This window comes from Girardinichthys multiradiatus, chromosome 9 (assembly GCF_021462225.1).
Source record: "Girardinichthys multiradiatus isolate DD_20200921_A chromosome 9, DD_fGirMul_XY1, whole genome shotgun sequence".
Lineage (NCBI taxonomy): Eukaryota > Metazoa > Chordata > Actinopteri > Cyprinodontiformes > Goodeidae > Girardinichthys > Girardinichthys multiradiatus.
The window spans coordinates 13,824,055-13,842,696 of record NC_061802.1 but is presented as its reverse complement, the minus strand read 5'-3'; the positions used below and the strand labels follow the sequence as shown (position 1 = coordinate 13,842,696).

At 39.1% G+C, this 18,642-nt stretch overlaps 1 protein-coding gene across 2 annotated transcripts; it reads left to right on the top strand.

Annotated features, from left to right (window-relative positions):
* Positions 1-3,012, top strand: LOC124873381 (regulator of G-protein signaling 21-like). Of its 2 annotated transcripts, none has more exons than XM_047373997.1 (5): positions 1-251; positions 594-656; positions 970-1,031; positions 1,186-1,352; positions 1,541-3,012. In XM_047373997.1, the coding sequence occupies exons 1-5, from the start codon at positions 172-174 to the stop codon at positions 1,727-1,729; spliced, it is 561 nt and encodes a 186-aa protein (XP_047229953.1). In that variant the 5' UTR covers positions 1-171; the 3' UTR covers positions 1,730-3,012. The 2 variants fall into 2 exon arrangements, with proteins under 2 accessions (XP_047229953.1, XP_047229952.1); XM_047373996.1 differs by having other exon boundaries at positions 9-251; positions 967-1,031.
* Positions 3,013-18,642: the final 15,630 nt, after the last annotated feature.

Sequence of the window (18,642 nt, the reverse complement as noted above, 5' to 3'; positions counted from 1 at the left end):
AGGAAAGGGTGCTTCCTCTTTAGTCTGAATAGAGCTGAGGTATCCCAGCAGCCCTGCTGTGGCGACAGGAAACCTTATAAAAAGCTGCATCGTAGGGGGAACCCTCCTAAGTGCCTCTTAGACACAGCATGACCAGGACCAAGAGCCTGAGAGTGTGGACTTAACAAAACAATGCCCAGCATAAAAGCCAAACCACCCAGCACACATCACTTCATCATGGACCGAGATGACAGGAACAGAAACAATACCATGTGAGTACTTAAACTTTAAACCGGCGTGTGCTGTCGATGTGCTGACCTGGTACTTAATATTTAAGATCTTTATTAACCACTGGATTTATCTGAGAGATTTTGACGTTTTAACTGTGATGAAAACTTGTCAAAGTCAGACAAATATTGAATTACAAGAATGTTAGAGAATGTTCTTCAGATCTATTTTCAGAAAAACATTTATATTGTGATTAAATTTTGAATGTTAAGCTCTTCATTTTCTAATTACTTACATGCTCAACATGCTTTTATACTGTTACTAGAGACAAATTTGAGAATACTAAATCAATCAAGGATGAACTTGTGTTTCTTATTTCTACACAGTGGCAAGAACTTTATGTGCCGACTCCAGTGCATGTTCTCACAGTCGCCTCAATGCTCAGAGAGGTAAGGAATCGTATGTACTGTTTTGCATACATTTCAGTTTTGAAATAGCCATCCTGCTCCAGTTATTTCCATCTATGGCATCACGAAAGGATTCAAATGATCTAGAGACACCATGTTTGCTTTGGCATGTTAGATACTACGGCCAGCTAATTCCAGGGTTCAACATTTTTGTATGAACTTGATAAGCATATCTGCAGTGGCCTTCCTGGCTTGAATGCCTCAGTGCCCTTAGTGCCCTTGATGTCCTTGTAGATTTACTTTACTCAAATTTTATTCTGGGTCAGTAATCCAACTTGTGTTCTCATCCCAGCAGGCTAAGTTTAGAAGATACCCAACAATGGTCACAGTCTCTTGAAAGGCTCCTTGAATCTAAATGTGAGTTGCTTTTTGTCTTGGAATTTAGAATGTTGCTAAAACAGTAAATTAGGTTTAAGAAAATGAAAGTTTGAAATGAATAACTTATTTAAAAAAAAGCTTTAAAGGAATGTATTTTGCACCTTGAGCCAGATATTGTTTGTTCCTCCCTCAGATGGCCTGGCTACCTTTCGTAACTTCCTAAAATCAGAATATAGTGATGAGAATATTGAATTTTGGCTCACTTGTGAGGACTACAAGAAGATTAAGTCTTCATTTCGAATGTCTTCAAGAGCTAAGAAGATTTATGAACAGTTCATCAAAGCAGAATCACCTAAAGAGGTAAGTAAGCTGAGAAAAGTATTTTGCATTCAAAGACTCCCCACCCCTCCCCACACACACACACAGCTTCTGTTTTGCATTTTGAGCTCTGTCTGTTAGTGAAAAAAACGCCAGCTCAAATGTTGAATCTCACATCTCTTGCTCTTGGCTCGAATCCTCCTCATACCTATCTGTGTGCCTCATTCTAGATCAACATTGACTATCACACTCGAGAGCAGATCAAAAGGAACGTCAAGACTCCCACCATGTACAGCTTTGACGAAGCTCAGAAGATAGTTTACGGGCTGATGGAAAGAGACTCGTACCCGCGGTTCCTCCGCTCGGACGTTTATAGAACACTCCTGGAAAGCCTCGCTGCTGACGCCACGAAGGGATGAAAGCACAGTCAGGAGGAGAGAGGAAGGAGAAGAAAACCCATAACTGGAATGTTTGAGGCTCCTTCAAAAGGAGGAACTGACAACAAACAGGAAGGAAGGTCATCCAGTGTGGCACTAGGACACAAACAGAGGCCCGCGCACCTTGGTGATGCCACTCCTGTTCTACACTAAAAAAGGAGAGGATCTCTACATTAAGCACCGCACACCTGAGGACTTTTTTGAAGCAAATATTCAGAATAATGACCATATAGAATCTTGTCACTGCATAAAGATTGTGCAGGACAACTGAACGCCTTTGACACTGAGTGAATTAGCAAGATGACGGACTTCCACTCTGACAGCAGAGCTGAGTAAGAAAAGCATTCAATAGATGCTCTCTAACCTATTTTGGAGAGGTGTTTTCTTTGCAGATAGAAGATATAGGATACAACAGTCACAACTGATGAACTCCCACTCTCTCACTCAGGTGTGAGACAGAAATAGAGACAAAGTGAAAATTAATAGAGGTAGAAGTTTATGATGGCACTTAAATACTATTTGCTCAGAATAAGCTGTTGCCAAAGAACTGGTTAATAATCAAATCATAGCACTAAGGACATAAAATCCATCGCAGACTGAGGATTAAATACTGATCTATCCTTTTTAGTGAAAACTCTTTTAAAACATCTTAATTTCTTTAAACTAAGTTGGATTTAAATGCATGTATATTTTTCTAGAACAAAGGCAGCCCATGGAGGAGTTTTTTCCTCGTTGTTTAAGGTTGAGTGTTTTCAGACTACATTTTGCGAGTACTTTCATTAAATTTAAATCCAATTTAAAATAATATATATAAATAAAACAAATTATGCACATTTTTTAAGTTCTTTGTGAAATCTTGACAAATAGTTGCACTGTTGAAACCAAGAAGTTCCCTTTTTGAGGCTGCTTACGTCAACTTTAATTCGTCACCTAGTTGATTGCTTGCCGAAACTCAAACCGACATCTTACAGCACTGAAACATGACAAGATTTGCATTTGATAATGACAGAATAAGGACATGTTACACAAGAATGTGGTCAAACTCCTTGTATATGTTGGGAATGGGCCTTATTACTGATTGTCAAAGCACACGGAGTGAATGTATGCTTATTAGGAATGTATTAGTTAAATTACGGTAACTTAAAATTTGAACATCATATTATTTATTGCTTACTGTCACAATGCAACGTTTGTTGTAGTTTTGAACGGCTCTATTAACTACTAGTGGATTTAAATGATATTAAATTATTTGAACCATTTTAAAACTAAGTGGACTCTTTTAGTTTGCTCTATCAAGTTGCTATAATCTGTTCTTGTTCCCTTTTCTTCTGTCCAGAAGCTTGTTTAAAGAAAACAACACACTTTTAGAAAAGAGCAGATTTTAAAAGATTGCATTTCAAGCCAGAGTTAATTTAGGACATAGTGATCTGTGGTATTGCTTAACACAATGATACATGAAAAAAACATGAAACATAGCAGTGTTTTGCAGATGTGATAAACTAATTTAAATAGTTTACACTTTATTCTGTTAAATTTAAAACATTATTAATTTGGAAATCATATAAATCATGAACAAAAATCCAAGTAAGTAAAGTAGTTTAAAAATCCAAATCTTTTAAAATGAGCATGAATTTGGCAGTTTAGATTTTCATAAAAATAATGGTCAAGAAATCTTAATTTTGACACATCCAGACAGGGCTATTTGTTTCCTCTTATCGCTTTGTGTTCTAATGCAACTGAAAGATACTTTTTGACACAGAAGTGACGTGTGTTTGACAAACCGGAATGCCTGCACTTCCAGTTTCTTGAGAAATCAGGCATTGAGAAGAATTTGATTTTCTCAGTTTTACTTTGTGCCATTTTGGTTTTTCCTGCATGCACAACACAATATATCTTAATGGAACAAAGGTCAGACCTCGGTTAAACAAACAGTAGCAAATTCAGCAGACCTTGTTATAAAACTGGTAGTAGAAATTACAGATTGCGCTTCAGTTAGTATATTTATTGCCTTGGAAAAGTATTCATACCCCCCGAAATTTTTCATATGATTTGTTCTTAGTTACCACCACAGACTTTCATGTAATGTCTTGCGTAAATATAAAATGCAAGGAAACCGATAAACGTTTTTCACATTGCTTGTAAAAATCAAACATTTGAAGCTTGGGTTGTTGTTTTTGTATTCAGTACCTTTTACCTGGATACTCCTAAATAAAATGCAGTGTAATGCCTCCAGAATTCACCTAACTAATAAATAGTCCACCGGTGTGTAATTTAATCTCGGTATAAATCCAGTTGTTCTGTGAAGGCCTCTAAGGTTTGTTAGAGAATATTAGTGAACAAACAGCATCATGAAGACCATGGAACACAGCAGACAGGTCTGTTATAAAGCAGTTAGAGGTTAAAAAAAAACAATATCCCAAAGCTTTAAACATCTCAGACCACAGCAAATGTGAAAAAACGTGCTCTGATCAGGGGAGAGCAAGTTTCAATTATTTGGCCATCAGGGCTCACTTCACAATTGTGCACCATTTTGCAATGGTGTATAATATAAAATAAAATATAATAAATAAATAAATTCAGTGTTAAAAAGTAACAACGTGTAATAAAGTTCAAGAGTTGTGAATACTTTTGTAAGGCCTAGTAACTGCTTTTCTAAACCTCGAAAGTTCCTATTTGTCGAGTTCTGTGGTTTAGAGTGACCAAAGCACAGACAAGGGCTCGGCAGCTGCATGTTTAAAGGAGTCTTCTTTCTTTATTCAAAAATAAGTTCAAAAGGTTTTCCAAACGTAGCAAAAATCACTGCAAGTACAAAAACACAAGTCCAAACTCCAAAAACTTACAGAGTTGACTCTGCAGGTATATAGTAGTCAAAGCTTTAGACGAGGATAGGTAAATGAACCAAGGAACCAGCGAAGAACAAACAAAAACAGAGAGCTTATGAACAGAGGGAAGTGGAGTATGGACCAATGAGAAACTGAGGCAGGTAATCAGATGAGAATGGAAATCAGGTGTGTGCTATAGAGAACTGAGGGAATCTGGATGGTTGCTAAGGTGACTGAACTAGAATACAAAGGGAACATGAGGGAAGCTAGGCAATAACATAACCAAAGGAACCTGACAACAAAAACAAAACTATAAATAACAAAACTCAGGGAAACAGAATTAAGCAAAACTATAGACGAAGATAATAAACCAAAAGAGACATAAGAACCTAGAATAATCATTAACTAAAGTAAACCGAGAAACTAGAGGGAATAGAAGAAACACCAAAACCTAATAATTAACAAAGAACCCATAAAGAAACCCTGACCTAAATAAACAAAACCTAAACCACAGAAAGGGAACCAGGACGAGGAGGAACAGAGAAAATAAACTAGTAAAAAAGAGCGCAGGTGAACAAATACCAAAACATAAATAAACACAGATATACTAAATGGGAGATTAAACTAGAAACTACAAGGAAGACAAAGGAGCTAGAACAATGAATATAATAATAGTCATAAGAAAACCATAACAAGTAATAGAAAAGAAACCACTAAAGGAACTTAGACAAAACCCAAACAAAATGAAAGGTTGAAAACACAAGACCACAACAAAGACCAAAGATGTCGCTTCACGACACTATTAAAATATCATCACCTCTAGCAACTAAAAACAGGCCAAGGTGAGATAAGATCACACCAGTGAATGTTGTTTAAGGCTGTTTATGCATTGCTTCAGGCCAAATTATGAGTACATTTTTCATACCGTTATACCGTCACAGCATGAAAACCAAGACACAGTGAAGTTTTTTTCCTTTTCATAAGGGATTGCTGTGGAAGAATCTTAACATTTGACAATTGAGACTTTACCAACTTGATGTTTCACTTTAAACCTCTGAAAGATTAATTGCAGGAGATAGTCATCCTGTTGAAGTCAATGCCATCATAGGTTGTCGACTCTGCAGCATATGAATCACAGTTACGGGTTGTGAGTGATTAAACTGCTCCCTATTGACACTGTCTGATCTCTTTTATGTCCTTACTGTATAAACAGACAAATTTGTCTTCATGCAGGTTTGTCATCAAAACAGGGATAATACTTCCCTCTCTAAAGCCAAGATGCTACGAATATTGCATGAAAGCTCTACATTTTTCCACTCTTCATCACTAATCATATAACTTATAATGATATCTCTATTTTAAGAGAAAACGTTCTTAAAAGACTGTTTTTTTTTGGTTTTTCTTTATTTATCCTATTGTGGTGTATGGGAGCCCAGTGCGAGTAATGAACACTATTCTATGAAGACAATGAAGACTATTCTATTCTATTCTTACAGAGGTGCAACCAAGATCTCCACAGACCTTGCACCCCCCACCCCCCGGTTTAAAGTCTGCATCTGTAGAAGTGGGAGGTGCATGATTCTCTCTTCAATGCACTCATTGTGCCTACCTCCATGCACACTCACACTGGCACTCTCAGGGTTGGAATTTATCATTGACCGATTTCAGCCAACTTCATTCACTACGTGACGGCAGTTTACCACAGAAACACAAAAGTTAATGTACTGCCAGTAGTAAGAGCAAGGGACATGTAAGTGCTAATGTTGAAGTTTGAATAATAACTTCTAAAGCATAAAATTTTTTGACTAAACATCCGTGTTTATACTCTATGGCACGGCAAATTTTTCCATCCAGGATTCAAAACAATTCTAAATGGAAAATGCAAATATGTGTGCTTTCCACTCACATTCATCATGCAAATATTAGGGATAAAGTATTTCAAAAATATATGGACAGAAAACAAAGTTCCTACAACAGGACAGATGGAAAATATGGAAAATATTGCATGCCTATATATAATCTATACAGCCATGTTTATTTGCACCTGTGTTTCCATTTATCCAAACATTATATAGATTAATTACATGCATACTTCTGTTTTAAAGCCTTTATTTCAGTTAAATATTATGATTTTCTGCTTACAACCATTGGAGACAAGACATTTAGGATTAGAATATTACATCAGACATTTTAACACAGAAATGCAGTCCTAAGGAAAGTATTTTAATACCTTCTTAAAAGTTATTTTTGAACAATACATTTAATCAAAGTTGTATGTGTGTTGCCCTGCGATGGACTGGCGACCTGTCCAGGGTGTACCCCGCCTCTCGCCCATAGACTGCTGGAGATAGGCACCAGCTCCCCCGCGACCCACTATGGAATAAGCGGTAGAAAATGACTGACTGACTGACATTTAATCAGACAAATGAGCCTCTTTGGAACACATATTCTAATTTATTGACTATGACTGTATAGTACAAGGGACCTTTAGAGTTAGTTAAATCTATTTTTACCCCAGACAGGTCAGAGAAAAACTTGTAGAGAAGTCAAAACAGAGTTAGGTTTTAAAACAATAATCCAAGCATTGAACATCCCACAGGGCATCTGTCAATGTCACATATGAGAATGAAGAGAGTATGGCACAACTGGATCCCAAACGAGTCATGTCTATCCACCTAAACTGACATGCCAGGCAAGGGAAGTATTTATCAGAGAAGCAGCCAAAAGGCTCATAGAAACTATGGAGGAGCTCCATAAATTAACAACTCAGGTGGGAGAATCTGATGACACATCAGCTGTTATTTGTGCAACCAAAAAATTTGGCCTGAAGATGAGAAGAATGCCACTGTAAAAGGAAAGCCATAAAAAGTCCCGTTTACAGTTTCCCCAAGTAGGGGGCAGAGCAAACATGTGGAAGAAGGTACTCGATTCGATGGGACCAGAGTTGATCTTTTTGGCCCTACAATTCAAAACACATTCATGTGATGAATAAGCTAGCCAATGTCCAGACCTAAATCTAATCGAGAATTTGCAGCAAAAATGTGATGTTCACAGGTGCATTTCATTCAGTCTAAATAACGATGCATTCAGACCGAATGCGACTTGAGCATCAGGGACATCTGGTTTTTAAGCAAAGTCAACAGCAGCACCTCAACCAATCAGAGAAGCTCAGCTTTGTGATGTATTTTATCACGGAACGGAAGGACCATTTTACTATTTACAAATCATAAACCATGGCCGAAGGTTGAAAGAAAAGAAAAAGGACACATGAACTTTCTGAATTACATCCAGGTGGAACGCTGTATTTAATATCATAAAACAGCTGATCACACATAAAATCAGCTGTTCAGATGCACATATATCTCCCCCAAAATACACAAAACAATACCACCATTAAACAGCGTGTTTGGTTCGGAAATTTATTAGTGGTTTTTAAGCAAACCACCATCTACAGGAGAAGGGAGCAGGTAGAGGGCAGCTAATTGCAGACTGCTTGCCCTGGATCAAACGGGAGGAAGTCCCAATTTATCAGCGGAGCGCGAATATCCAATATCCATCTAACTTCAGTATGGTCAAAAGTCTGCAGTTTTGTGCTTTAAGGTTCTTGCCCTTATTATAGCCATGGCTGAGACAAAAACTTCCTCATAGAGTCCAAAAATGGAACTTCTTCAGGCAAACTTTGGAGCTCCACCAGTCCCCTTTGCTTCTCCTGCCACACCCAGACGGCAACAGTTTGTGCCCGTCTTTAAATTATTCAGCAAATAAAGCCATGCCACCCTCTCGATTGCATCTGCTATTTTACACATGAGACCAGCAGAGGAAAATAACCAAGGGTAGCTCCTCCCAACGTGCGTCTGTCCATACTTTGCTAAGACACGCGTCTAGAGTGTTTTTGGCACTCAATATCAGCATCTGACTTCAAAGTGCACAAGCGTCCAACTTGAGGCAGTGGACGCCTTTTTGACGCTTAAATTGAATTTGGTCTGAACGCACCAAGGAGAAATGTCACTCTGCTGACAAAGCCATATCCCAAAAGACCTGCACCTGTAGTTGAACAAGGAAGTTGTTCAAAAAAACTGACTCTTGAGAGCCATACTCTCTAGATTTTTATTTGTAAACCTATTTTGAAGAATCACTCATTTAATTTTCCATACACTTGACAATAATACCATTTAAGCAGCTTTTGGCTGCATGTAAAACACTGACTGCTCATCAGAATCAGAATCAGAAAAGCTTTATTGCCAAGTACGTTTTTGGACATACAAGGAATTTGTTTTGGCGTAGTCAGTGCAATACAATACAAATTAAACAGTATAAACATATCTACAATATAATATAAATATATGTGCACAGTTTTAAGTGAGTGAGAGTAAGTATAGAGCAGTATAAGATGCAAGAGCAATACAACAGTGCAGATGATCAGTGTGCAAGTATGGCAGTGCAAGTAAAGCAGGAGTCCAAGCTGAGCATTAATGTAACGCATAGAGTTACAGGTTACAGGTGTCCAGCGGATGGACCGCAGCCTCCTGCCAGAGGGGAGAGTTTCAAAGAGTCTGTGACCGGGGTGGGAGGGATCAGCCAGAATCTTCCCTGCCCGCTTCAGGGTCCTGGAGGTGTACAGTTCCTGGAGCGACAGTAGACTGCAGCCAATCACCTTCTCAGCAGACCGAATGACACGCTGCAGCCTGCCCTTATCCTTGGCTGTAGCAGCGGCGTACCAGATGGTGATGGAGGAGGTGAGGATGGACTCAATGATGGCTGTGTAGAAGTGCACCATCATAGTCTTTGGCAGGTTGAATTTTTTCAGCTGCTGCAGGAAGAACATCCGCTGCTGGGCTTTCTTGATGAGGGAGCTGATGTTTGGCTCCCACTTGAGATCCTGGGAGATGATGGTTCCCAGGAAGCGGAAAGATTCCATAGTGTCAATTGTGGAGTCACAGAGGGTGATGGGGGCAGGTGGGGCTGGGTTCTGCCTGAAGTCCACAACCATCTCCACTGTCTTTAGAGCGTTGAGCTCAAGGTTGTTCTGGCTGCACCAGTCCAACAGATGGTCCACCTCCCATCTGTACGCGGACTCGTCACCATCAGAGATCAGGGTGGTGTCGTCCGCAAACTTCAGAAGCTTGACAGACTGGTGACTGGAGGTGCAGCTGTTGGTGTACAGGGAGAAGAGCAGAGGAGAGAGAACACAGCCTTGGGGGGAACCGGTGCTGATGGTCAGGGAGTCAGAGACGTGCTTCCCCAGCCTCACGCGCTGCTTCCTGTCAGACAGGAAGTCAGTTATCCACCTACAGGAGGAGTCGGGCACACTCAGCTGGGAGAGTTTCTCCTGGAGCAGAGCTGGGACGATGGTGTTGAAGGCAGAGCTGAAATCCACAAACAGGATCCTGGCATAGGTTCCTGTGGAGTCCAGGTGCCGGAGGATGAAGTGAAGGGCTAGGTTGACTGCATCATCTACAGACCTGTTGGCTCTGTAGGCAAACTGCAGGGGGTCCAGGAGGGGGTCGGTGATGTCTTTTAGGTGTGAGAGCACAAGGCGCTCAAAGGACTTCATCACCACAGAGGTCAGGGCGACGGGTCTGAAGTCATTAAGCCCTGTGGTCCTTGGCTTCTTGGGAACAGGGACGATGGTGGAGGACTTGAACCAGGCTGGCACATGACATGTCTCCAGTGAGGTGTTAAAAATGTCTGTGAAGACTGGAGACAGCTGATCAGCGCAGTGCTTCAGGCTGGCTGGTGAGACAGAATCCGGACCAGCAGCTTTCCGGGGGTTCTGTCTCCTGAAGAGTTTGTTGACGTCCCTCTCCTGGATGGAAAGAGCCGTCCTCGGCGTGGGTAGGAGGCTGGTGGGGGGGAACTTCAGGGTGGGGGTTGGAGGTGCCAAGGCCCCTCTTGAGGTTGAGGAGGTGGCGGTGGTGGATTGTGGCTGCAGCTGTTGGGGGGCGTCGTGGGGGATGGTTGCAGGACTGTCCCTTTGTCTTTCAAAGCGGCAGTAGAACTCATTCAGGTCGTTGGCGAGGCGTCGGTCGTTGATGGAGTGGGGGGCTTTCGGCTTGTAGTTGGTGATTTGCTTGAGCCCTTTCCAGACAGACGCAGAGTCGTTGGCTGAGAACTGGATTTGGAGCTTCTCAGAGTACAGTCGTTTGGCCTCTTTCACTGCCTTGCCAAACTTGTACTTCGTCTCTCTGTATATGTATTTGTCCCCACTCCTGAAGGCCTCTTCCTTATCCAGTCTTAACCTTCTGAGTTTGGCTGTGAACCAGGGTTTGTCGTTGTTGTAACTCACCCTGGTGCATGATGGTACACAGCTGTCCTCACAGAAGCTGATGTAGGAAGTCACAGCCTCTGTGTACTCGTCCAGACTGTTGGTAGTAGTCCTGAACACATCCCAGTCTGTACAGCCTAAACACGCCTGGAGATTCTCCACAGCCTCACTGCTCCACTTCCTTGTCGTCCTCACAACAGGTTTGCAGAGCTTTAGTTTCTGCCTGTATGCAGGAATCAGGTGGACCATGATGTGGTCGGATTGGCCCAGTGCAGCACGTGGGATGGCGTGATAAGCGTCTCTGATGGTGGTGTAACAGTGATCCAGAATGTTGTCCTCTCTGGTCGGACATTTTATAAACTGTCTATATTTGGGGAGTTCGTGGGTCAGATTACCTTTGTTAAAGTCGCCAACGACGATTACTAAGGAGTCCGGGTTGGTCCGCTCCACACTCAGTATCTGGTCGGCGAGCATGCGCTGTGCGGCCCGGAACGTTAGCTTGCGGCGGGATGTAAACACCGACCAGGATGAACGAAGCGAACTCATGGGGGGAATAGAAAGACTTACAGTTTATGATGAAGGCTTCCAGGTCTGGAGAACAGTGCTGAATCACTGTCACGTCGTTGCACCAACCACTGTTGAGGTAAAAGAAAATTCCTCCACCTTTCGCTTTGCCGGAGAGTTCCGTGTCTCTGTCCGCTCTGTAGAGCTGGAATCCTGCCAGCTGCAGCGCAGAGTCCGGTATTAATCCACACAGCCAGGTCTCCGTGAAGCACAAAACTGCCGATGAATAAAAGTCCCTGTTTTTCCCCAACAGCAGTTGTAGTTCCTCAATTTTGTTGGGAAGTGAGCGCACGTTAGAGAGAAATATTCCAGGTAACGGTGTTCGTAGTCCACGCTGGTGAAGTCGTACCAGCACCCCAGCCCGTTTCCCTCTCTTCCGGCGTTTCACCACGTGAACAAAGGTGAGCGCACCTTTGACCAGAATGTCCAAAAATTCCAGAGCAGTAGGCAGAAAAGTTGGAAATAACTCCTCTGGTGTAGTAGCCCTGATGTTCATGAGTTCTTCTCTGGTGAGAGAGCTCCGGGTACCATCACAGAAGACCATTTTAAAGCAAAAAACAAAACAAAACAATGCGCACCAACACGCCGAGGCGACCATCTGCGGCGCCATCATGACAACTCCACAAAACCCTAAATGAGAAAAATTCAAATGATCCATTTATAGGTTTTTACTTTTTCTGTATGAAAATAAGAGACACAAGATTAATTAGATCCCAACTATTTAACAAATAAAATGTATTTTTTCAGTTGTCATATGTTAAGTTAGCATGAAGAAGGAAGCTTGACTCACTGTTCAGAACTTTCTGTCTTTACTAACCGAGATTGTTCCACTGATCAACACATACTAAAATACTGTTATTTTACTGTATTACAATACACAATTTGTGCCACTGTTTTTGTCAGAGATGCAGTTAGAGAACTGACCAATCAGTCAAAGCATCCCTTGTCATGTGAGTAAAAATAGGAACAGATTCTGTCAGACAGGATGTTAGAGAACTTGAAAGAAAATGTTTCCAGAAGCGTTTTGATGTCTATGACTTTTCTGTCCCACGAAACACACAGACGTCAATCAATCTAGGCATGCTGAGTGTCACATGTTTGACCTTTTTTAAAACTCACAACCTATTTTTGTCTTTTGCAGAGGTGTGCCTACTGACGTGAAACCAAGTAAAGAATATGGTCAAAAACCTCAGAGGTGTTTTGTGCCTCTCACTTCTCCCTGTTAATGAAGACTTAGATTTTGCATTTTAAAAGATGCATATGATATGCATATGTTGCATATAACTAGAGCATGTAGCATGGTTACACTTTTTTTTATATTTGAAGTTATGATTAGTTATGGGTTATTTTAAAGCATTAGCACTAAATTTTTTAAATAGTAAAGTAAAAATATCATTTTGAGAACATGTCTTGACACACATTCAGACAAACCATTTAGGCATAAAATCTGATGGTCATCTCCTCCTCATATTCTGATGATGTCGTGATTCCCCCAACAATGTATAAAACATTATTTTCAAACAACCTATGGTCTGGAAAATATATTTTGAAGAGATCCCCAAGCAGATTTTTTTACCTGGAAGGTCAAATATGAAGGTGTGTTATTGTGAACTATTACTAATCAATTTATTTCTGTAATGAAGAAGAGGATTACATTCACAATTGTTTAACCATGAGTCGGTAAATAACAAAATATCATATTAGCTCTAAGATGCCATAATTAAAACAAACTACAACTATAAGCAACAGAAACAGGCTCAGACCACAGCTTAAACTGGGCATGTTCTCACTAGTATGTATCTCTAGTTTTTTATCCTAAGGACAATGGTACAAACTAGTATGTGTAAACATACAAACATAATTACATACACAAATATTGCTAGGGTCACTAAGTTATGGCTGACACTACATTGCTTCTGAGTGGAGGATCAATTACTGTAAGTAAAATGGCAAATCTGTTGCTGTCTGGTTTAAGTAATTGAAATACAAGGTATGAATAACAATATTTAAAAAACAACATATTGTTAAACTGCAATTATTAGAGCACCATATTTATTTTTTTGTGTTTTTCTGATATTGTTGATAAAACATGCATACTTGTAATTGTACTGTATACAAAGTTTAAAAACATAACACGTTCTGACTGGAATGGCAACAGCTGGTTAATTCAAGTACATAGCAACCCCATACCTATGGAGGAATGTATGTATGTCAAAGATTTGTTGCCAGAAACAACTCCCAAAAAATAAAGATGCTCCCTGCGCAAAAAAGTAAAGCTATTTTCTAACATAAATAAGCAAATAAGCAAATCAACAAATAATAGACTGCTTTTTTTCAGCTTTCCTCAAAATGGTGTATTTTTGCTGTTCTGAGGATACGAAACAATAACCTCTACTTGTTAACGATAAACCAGTGTAAGCTACACGAATCATCTTTGATTTCAAGGAGCATAAAAATGTTATTTTGTTGTTTATCTTCCAATTCTTTGTAAAAAAGTAAATTAAAAAAAACATAAAAACTACAAAATTGTTGAAGATCTAGCACAGAATAAAGACAGACTGCAGCGCTGATGGATGTTTTTTTTTATTTTTTATTTGTTTAATAAAACAGATTTTTTTTACACTTATATTTTACAATGGCCTTGCCTGGACTTTAGATATTATTTTCTTAATAGTTAGTATGGCAGTATGCCATGTATCTCTCTTTCATTTACACCAGAGTAATGCTTCAAGCCATTCTTCTAGTTATGATGCCAAAACAAAGAATGATCAGCACCATGGAGACGTGGTGCCAGCTGAGATCCTAATGTTGCTCAAAGCATAAACAGTCCTGTGACCTGTTCAGCATTACAATATGCAAGGAAAATGTCACATTAAGTCTTAACCTCTCACTACACTTAATTTCCCAACACCCCTGCAGTTTGAGTTAAATAGCTTTGACTCACTTCCAAGAATAGGTGGGTACAAGATTATCAATGGATTATAAACTGATTAGCCATCAAATTCTGACCACCCATTTAATGCTGATTTAAACTAGTAAACAGTCCCAAACTATTCAGCTCCAATCAGGAGAAAGAATTAGAATATTCAACAACAGCCTGTGCGCATTTTGTAAACATTTTTGGTCATTTAGATATTTATTGGAAACTTTAATTTTTTATAATACATGTATTTCTTAGCAATAAAGACCTTTTAAATGCGTCTCTAAAATGTAATACATAATGCAATTTCTGGTGAAGAAAAAATTTGGAACCACCCACATCAATTTCCATTTAAAATGGTTAAAATCACGCATAAGCATATCAGATCAAGTTGAGAACATAGATGAAAACATTGTTGCTCAGCATTTTGAAGTGGGTTTGCCCTGCTCAAACCTCAGACATTTTAATTGGGGTGCTCCTCACTGTTGAGATTGAACACCACAGTAAGACCTGAAGAGAACTTCAGAAATGACATGAAATTATGTGCCATAAGAAATTTAAAGGTCTCAAAATAATTTAAAATATGCCATTTCATCTATGAAAACAATTCTAAAAATAAGCTGTCAACATGCTCAGGTCTGGCTGTCCAAGCAAGTTCAAAGCAGACCGCAAGATGCTAAAAGAAGTTTCCAAAAAACCCTAAAATGTCCCAGGACATAAAAAAGGCTCTTGTTACTGTTGCATGCCTCTACAATCAGAAACAGATTGCACAAGTTAAAGCTTCATATAAAGTGTGCAAGGAAAAAATCTTTGCTTTCTTAGAAAACGATGAAGGCCAGACTAAAGTTTGCCAGAGAGAACATAGACAAAGACCAGGACTATTGGAAATATTTGAGTCTGAGTCTAAATTGAATTATTTGGACACCAGAACAGAGAACATTCTTGGACTAAATAAAATACATATTTCCATGAAAATAACATCAGACCACCTGGTAAGTATACATCTGGACGATCTTGGCTGAATAAGATAGATCTTAAGTAGAAGAACCAGTTTAAGGCTGACAAAAAGGGACAGAGAACAGTTCAAACCATAAGAATGACAGATAGCTCCAGAGGAATCAACAGCCAGACCATTAATTAGATGGGACAAAATTGTTTTTCTCAGTCTGGCCAAATTAACAACAGATTACAAATTATTAATTTGACTTCCCTTCAACTATTACAAGTGTAGCATTAGTTTGGAATTACATTTTACGCCCAAATGACATCTTGTTGTGCGAAAACTGATTGTAAATAGTTTTATAAGGTTTGTGGGGTGTGATGGTGTCCTTTGAATATTGGTTTGGCAACTAAATGAATGTAGCACAGCGATCATGTGTAGAAAGTGAAACTTTCAGTTGGTTCTGTTCACTTCAGTTTTACACAACTGCTGCATTCTCACTACATAAAATATTTTGATCTCAAAGTTGTTGGTAGGAAAGGGAGTGTGGCACACACCAGTGGGTAATAATGCTATTCAGAAGTAAGGCAGATTTTTGTTTTCTGTATGCTGTCCAAAATGAACTACATTGAATTATTCCCCACTGTGGCAAAAAAGTAATAGATCAGGTTCGTCAAGAAAGAGCACTTTTAAATCCTTGGATAGTGTGCTGGTCTTTTAGGTCTCTGAACTGCTGTTCTCACGCATTTCTCCTCACTTCCATCATCTCACTAAACAAGTTACCATGATGCAAGTCATTGCCTTATGAATTCCCATTCAATCTGGATATCTTTGTATAATGGCTTTCTTCTTTGGTGACCTTTGCTTTTTGCAATGGTGTCAGAGATTAGTTTTCCATGTGTTACAAATTCATTCTTTGGAATTTTGGCTATGTGCTCAGCTGCCTTAAGCTCACCTTCTTTCTTTATTTTTTTTTTTCTGAACCTCAGATAAGAAATGAAATAATGAACATCATGAGTGACAAGCCCAAGCACAGTTGGAAAGGTAACGTTATAAAAATGATGATGTATGCTTTTTAAAAAGACTCTTTAAAAGATTCTAATTGTTCTTGACCACTTTTGTAAAGCATATTTTCCTGGTAAAAAGGCCACTGCCATAAAGAAACATTGTTGGAATTCATTAGTGCAGATGTTTAGGAATGCGATTAATGTCCAACTACATTTTACTTGATGACTAGATATCCATTTAGCTGCTTTAGGAGTCAAGGGAGTTAATTCATTGTTAAAGCACTTGTGTGTGAGCATGTGCATCCCAACTGCCATATACAATAATGCCTTCTGTAGAAGACGAAATGCCCCAAAAAGGTGTTTTAAGGACTCTGGTATAAAATATCTGTTCTGGCATATGTAAAACTATTACTAGAATGTTGAAACATGAGCAAATCAAAATTAAAATGTATGCTGTATCAGGGAAAAAAAACAACTAAATATAATATATAAAATAATATTTTAGTGTAATTTTGTGAAATTTCACCCTCTAGCAGGCAAAAAATATTCCTGTCAATTATTATACGTAAGTCTACAATCTGTCTTTTTAGCAAATACCTACAAGCACAATTCAGCTCAAATTATTTACTCTCATCAAACCAGCCTCTTCTTGTTGTGTTAAAGTATTTTGTGTTTGAAGAAAGTTCCAGGAGAGGAGAAAGAGCAGCTTACCTGATTTCATTATATACCTGTTGGGTAAACTTTAATCATTAGTTGCAGCTAGAATGGAAAGTCAATTTAATAGTATTTCCTGTTTGATTCTTTTCTCTGAAATTGTTTGACTGCCAAGCTGTTTGGATCAAAAAGAGAACGTGTTGTTATGATTGCTGTGCTTCCCTTCAACAATTGTGCTTCTGGCTCAGAGCAAATCTTTTGTAAAACCTTTACAGCGTCATGCTTAATGTAGGCTCTTTATTTTGCTGCTCTGTGCTATCAGTCCAAGCAGAAGACCCCCAATTGGAGGTTAACAGTGCAGATGTGCTTTCTGAATACTGCAATTTCCAAAAGCACTAAAAGGACAAATGGTGCAAAGCATTGATGGGAATTACCTTCTGTTTAAGACGAATAAAACGGGTACTTTAGTGGAAACTTGGCTCTGCTCTCCATCCACTTATAAACAGACAGATGCTTACACACAGTCTGCACATCATAATAAACACAAGAGGTGAACACCATGTTTTCGCCCAGCAGAGCTCTAGACCCGTGCGAAAGCGGGAGGGAGGCCAAGGATAACCACAACGGTACACAACAGGTGACGCAGATACACTATAGCACTAATAACGCAGAACAAAATGGGATCATTCTACCTATAAGCATGTTGTGTTCCAAAGTAGACTTGACCTTTTAGTTTCGTGGGGATATGATGTCATAGTTGTAAGCTCATAATGTTATTGTAAAATCTTTTACCGAGCCTATTAGGGCCCTCCAGTTACTGAATGTTTTGCTGACATAAACCATAACATTGCTCTAAATCTTTATTATTTAAGGTCATCCAAATAGTATTCAGCTCTGATTTTCTTTCAACATCTGCTTTTTTATGATTGAGATTGAGATTTTTAATGAATAGAGATTTAAACACAGACAAAAAGGGAATCAAAAGATAGCAGAGTTTGTGTTTAGCAAAGGTGAAGCGGTTATTCACCAGTTGTGAATAAATACAGGACCTGCAGGTTAAGCTGAATAAATATTATGTTTGGGATTTGTTCCATACCTTGCTACAGTGAACTCAGTGAAATTGTTTTTAATTTTCTTATAACATTATGTAGGTGTATATAAATAAGTTGGAAAGTAATCCAAAAAGATACATTTTTCTTAACTATGGGTAAACAAAACTCTTGAACAGCTGGGTGTAATTTTTCCTGTCTGTAGTCAATTACCTAAAGCTGTTTTTACTTTTCAGGCTAAGCATAATTCATCTCCCTAATGCCATTGTTGTACTTACATACCTTTTATTAAATAATCTCTGTTCAGCCAAAGCAAGCAGGCTATGTATTTATCAGCTTATCAGTCAAAAGAAGAATTGACGCAGTTTGAGCACCAAAAAAAGTTTTCATCTCAAATTTTCTACTTGCATAATTTGATGTCTGTCACCATCTCATTCATTTTTATCCAGCTGACCATTGACATCCAGTTGTATTTACAAGGCTTGGAGTGTGTGTGGGTGTTATTTTTAAATTAGCCCAGTCCACTCCTAATCCTGCTGGGTCGAACATTTTGAAGTTGACTTTAATAAGATGTAATGTTTGAGCTTGTGTTTGCTGAAGGAGGATCAGTTCCCAGACTTGCATTTCGGTTCACATGGAATTCTCTGTAGACCTCCGAGAATAAGCCAAACCTT

Coding starts and splice junctions, on each gene's coding strand:
- LOC124873381 (XM_047373996.1), top strand. CDS start 172: ATGCCCAGCATAAAAGCCAAACCACCCAGCACACATCACTTCATCATG. Junction 1,032..1,185: donor AAGGCTCCTTGAATCTAAAT/GTGAGTTGCTTT, acceptor TTCCTCCCTCAG/ATGGCCTGGCTACCTTTCGT. Junction 1,353..1,540: donor AAGCAGAATCACCTAAAGAG/GTAAGTAAGCTG, acceptor GCCTCATTCTAG/ATCAACATTGACTATCACAC.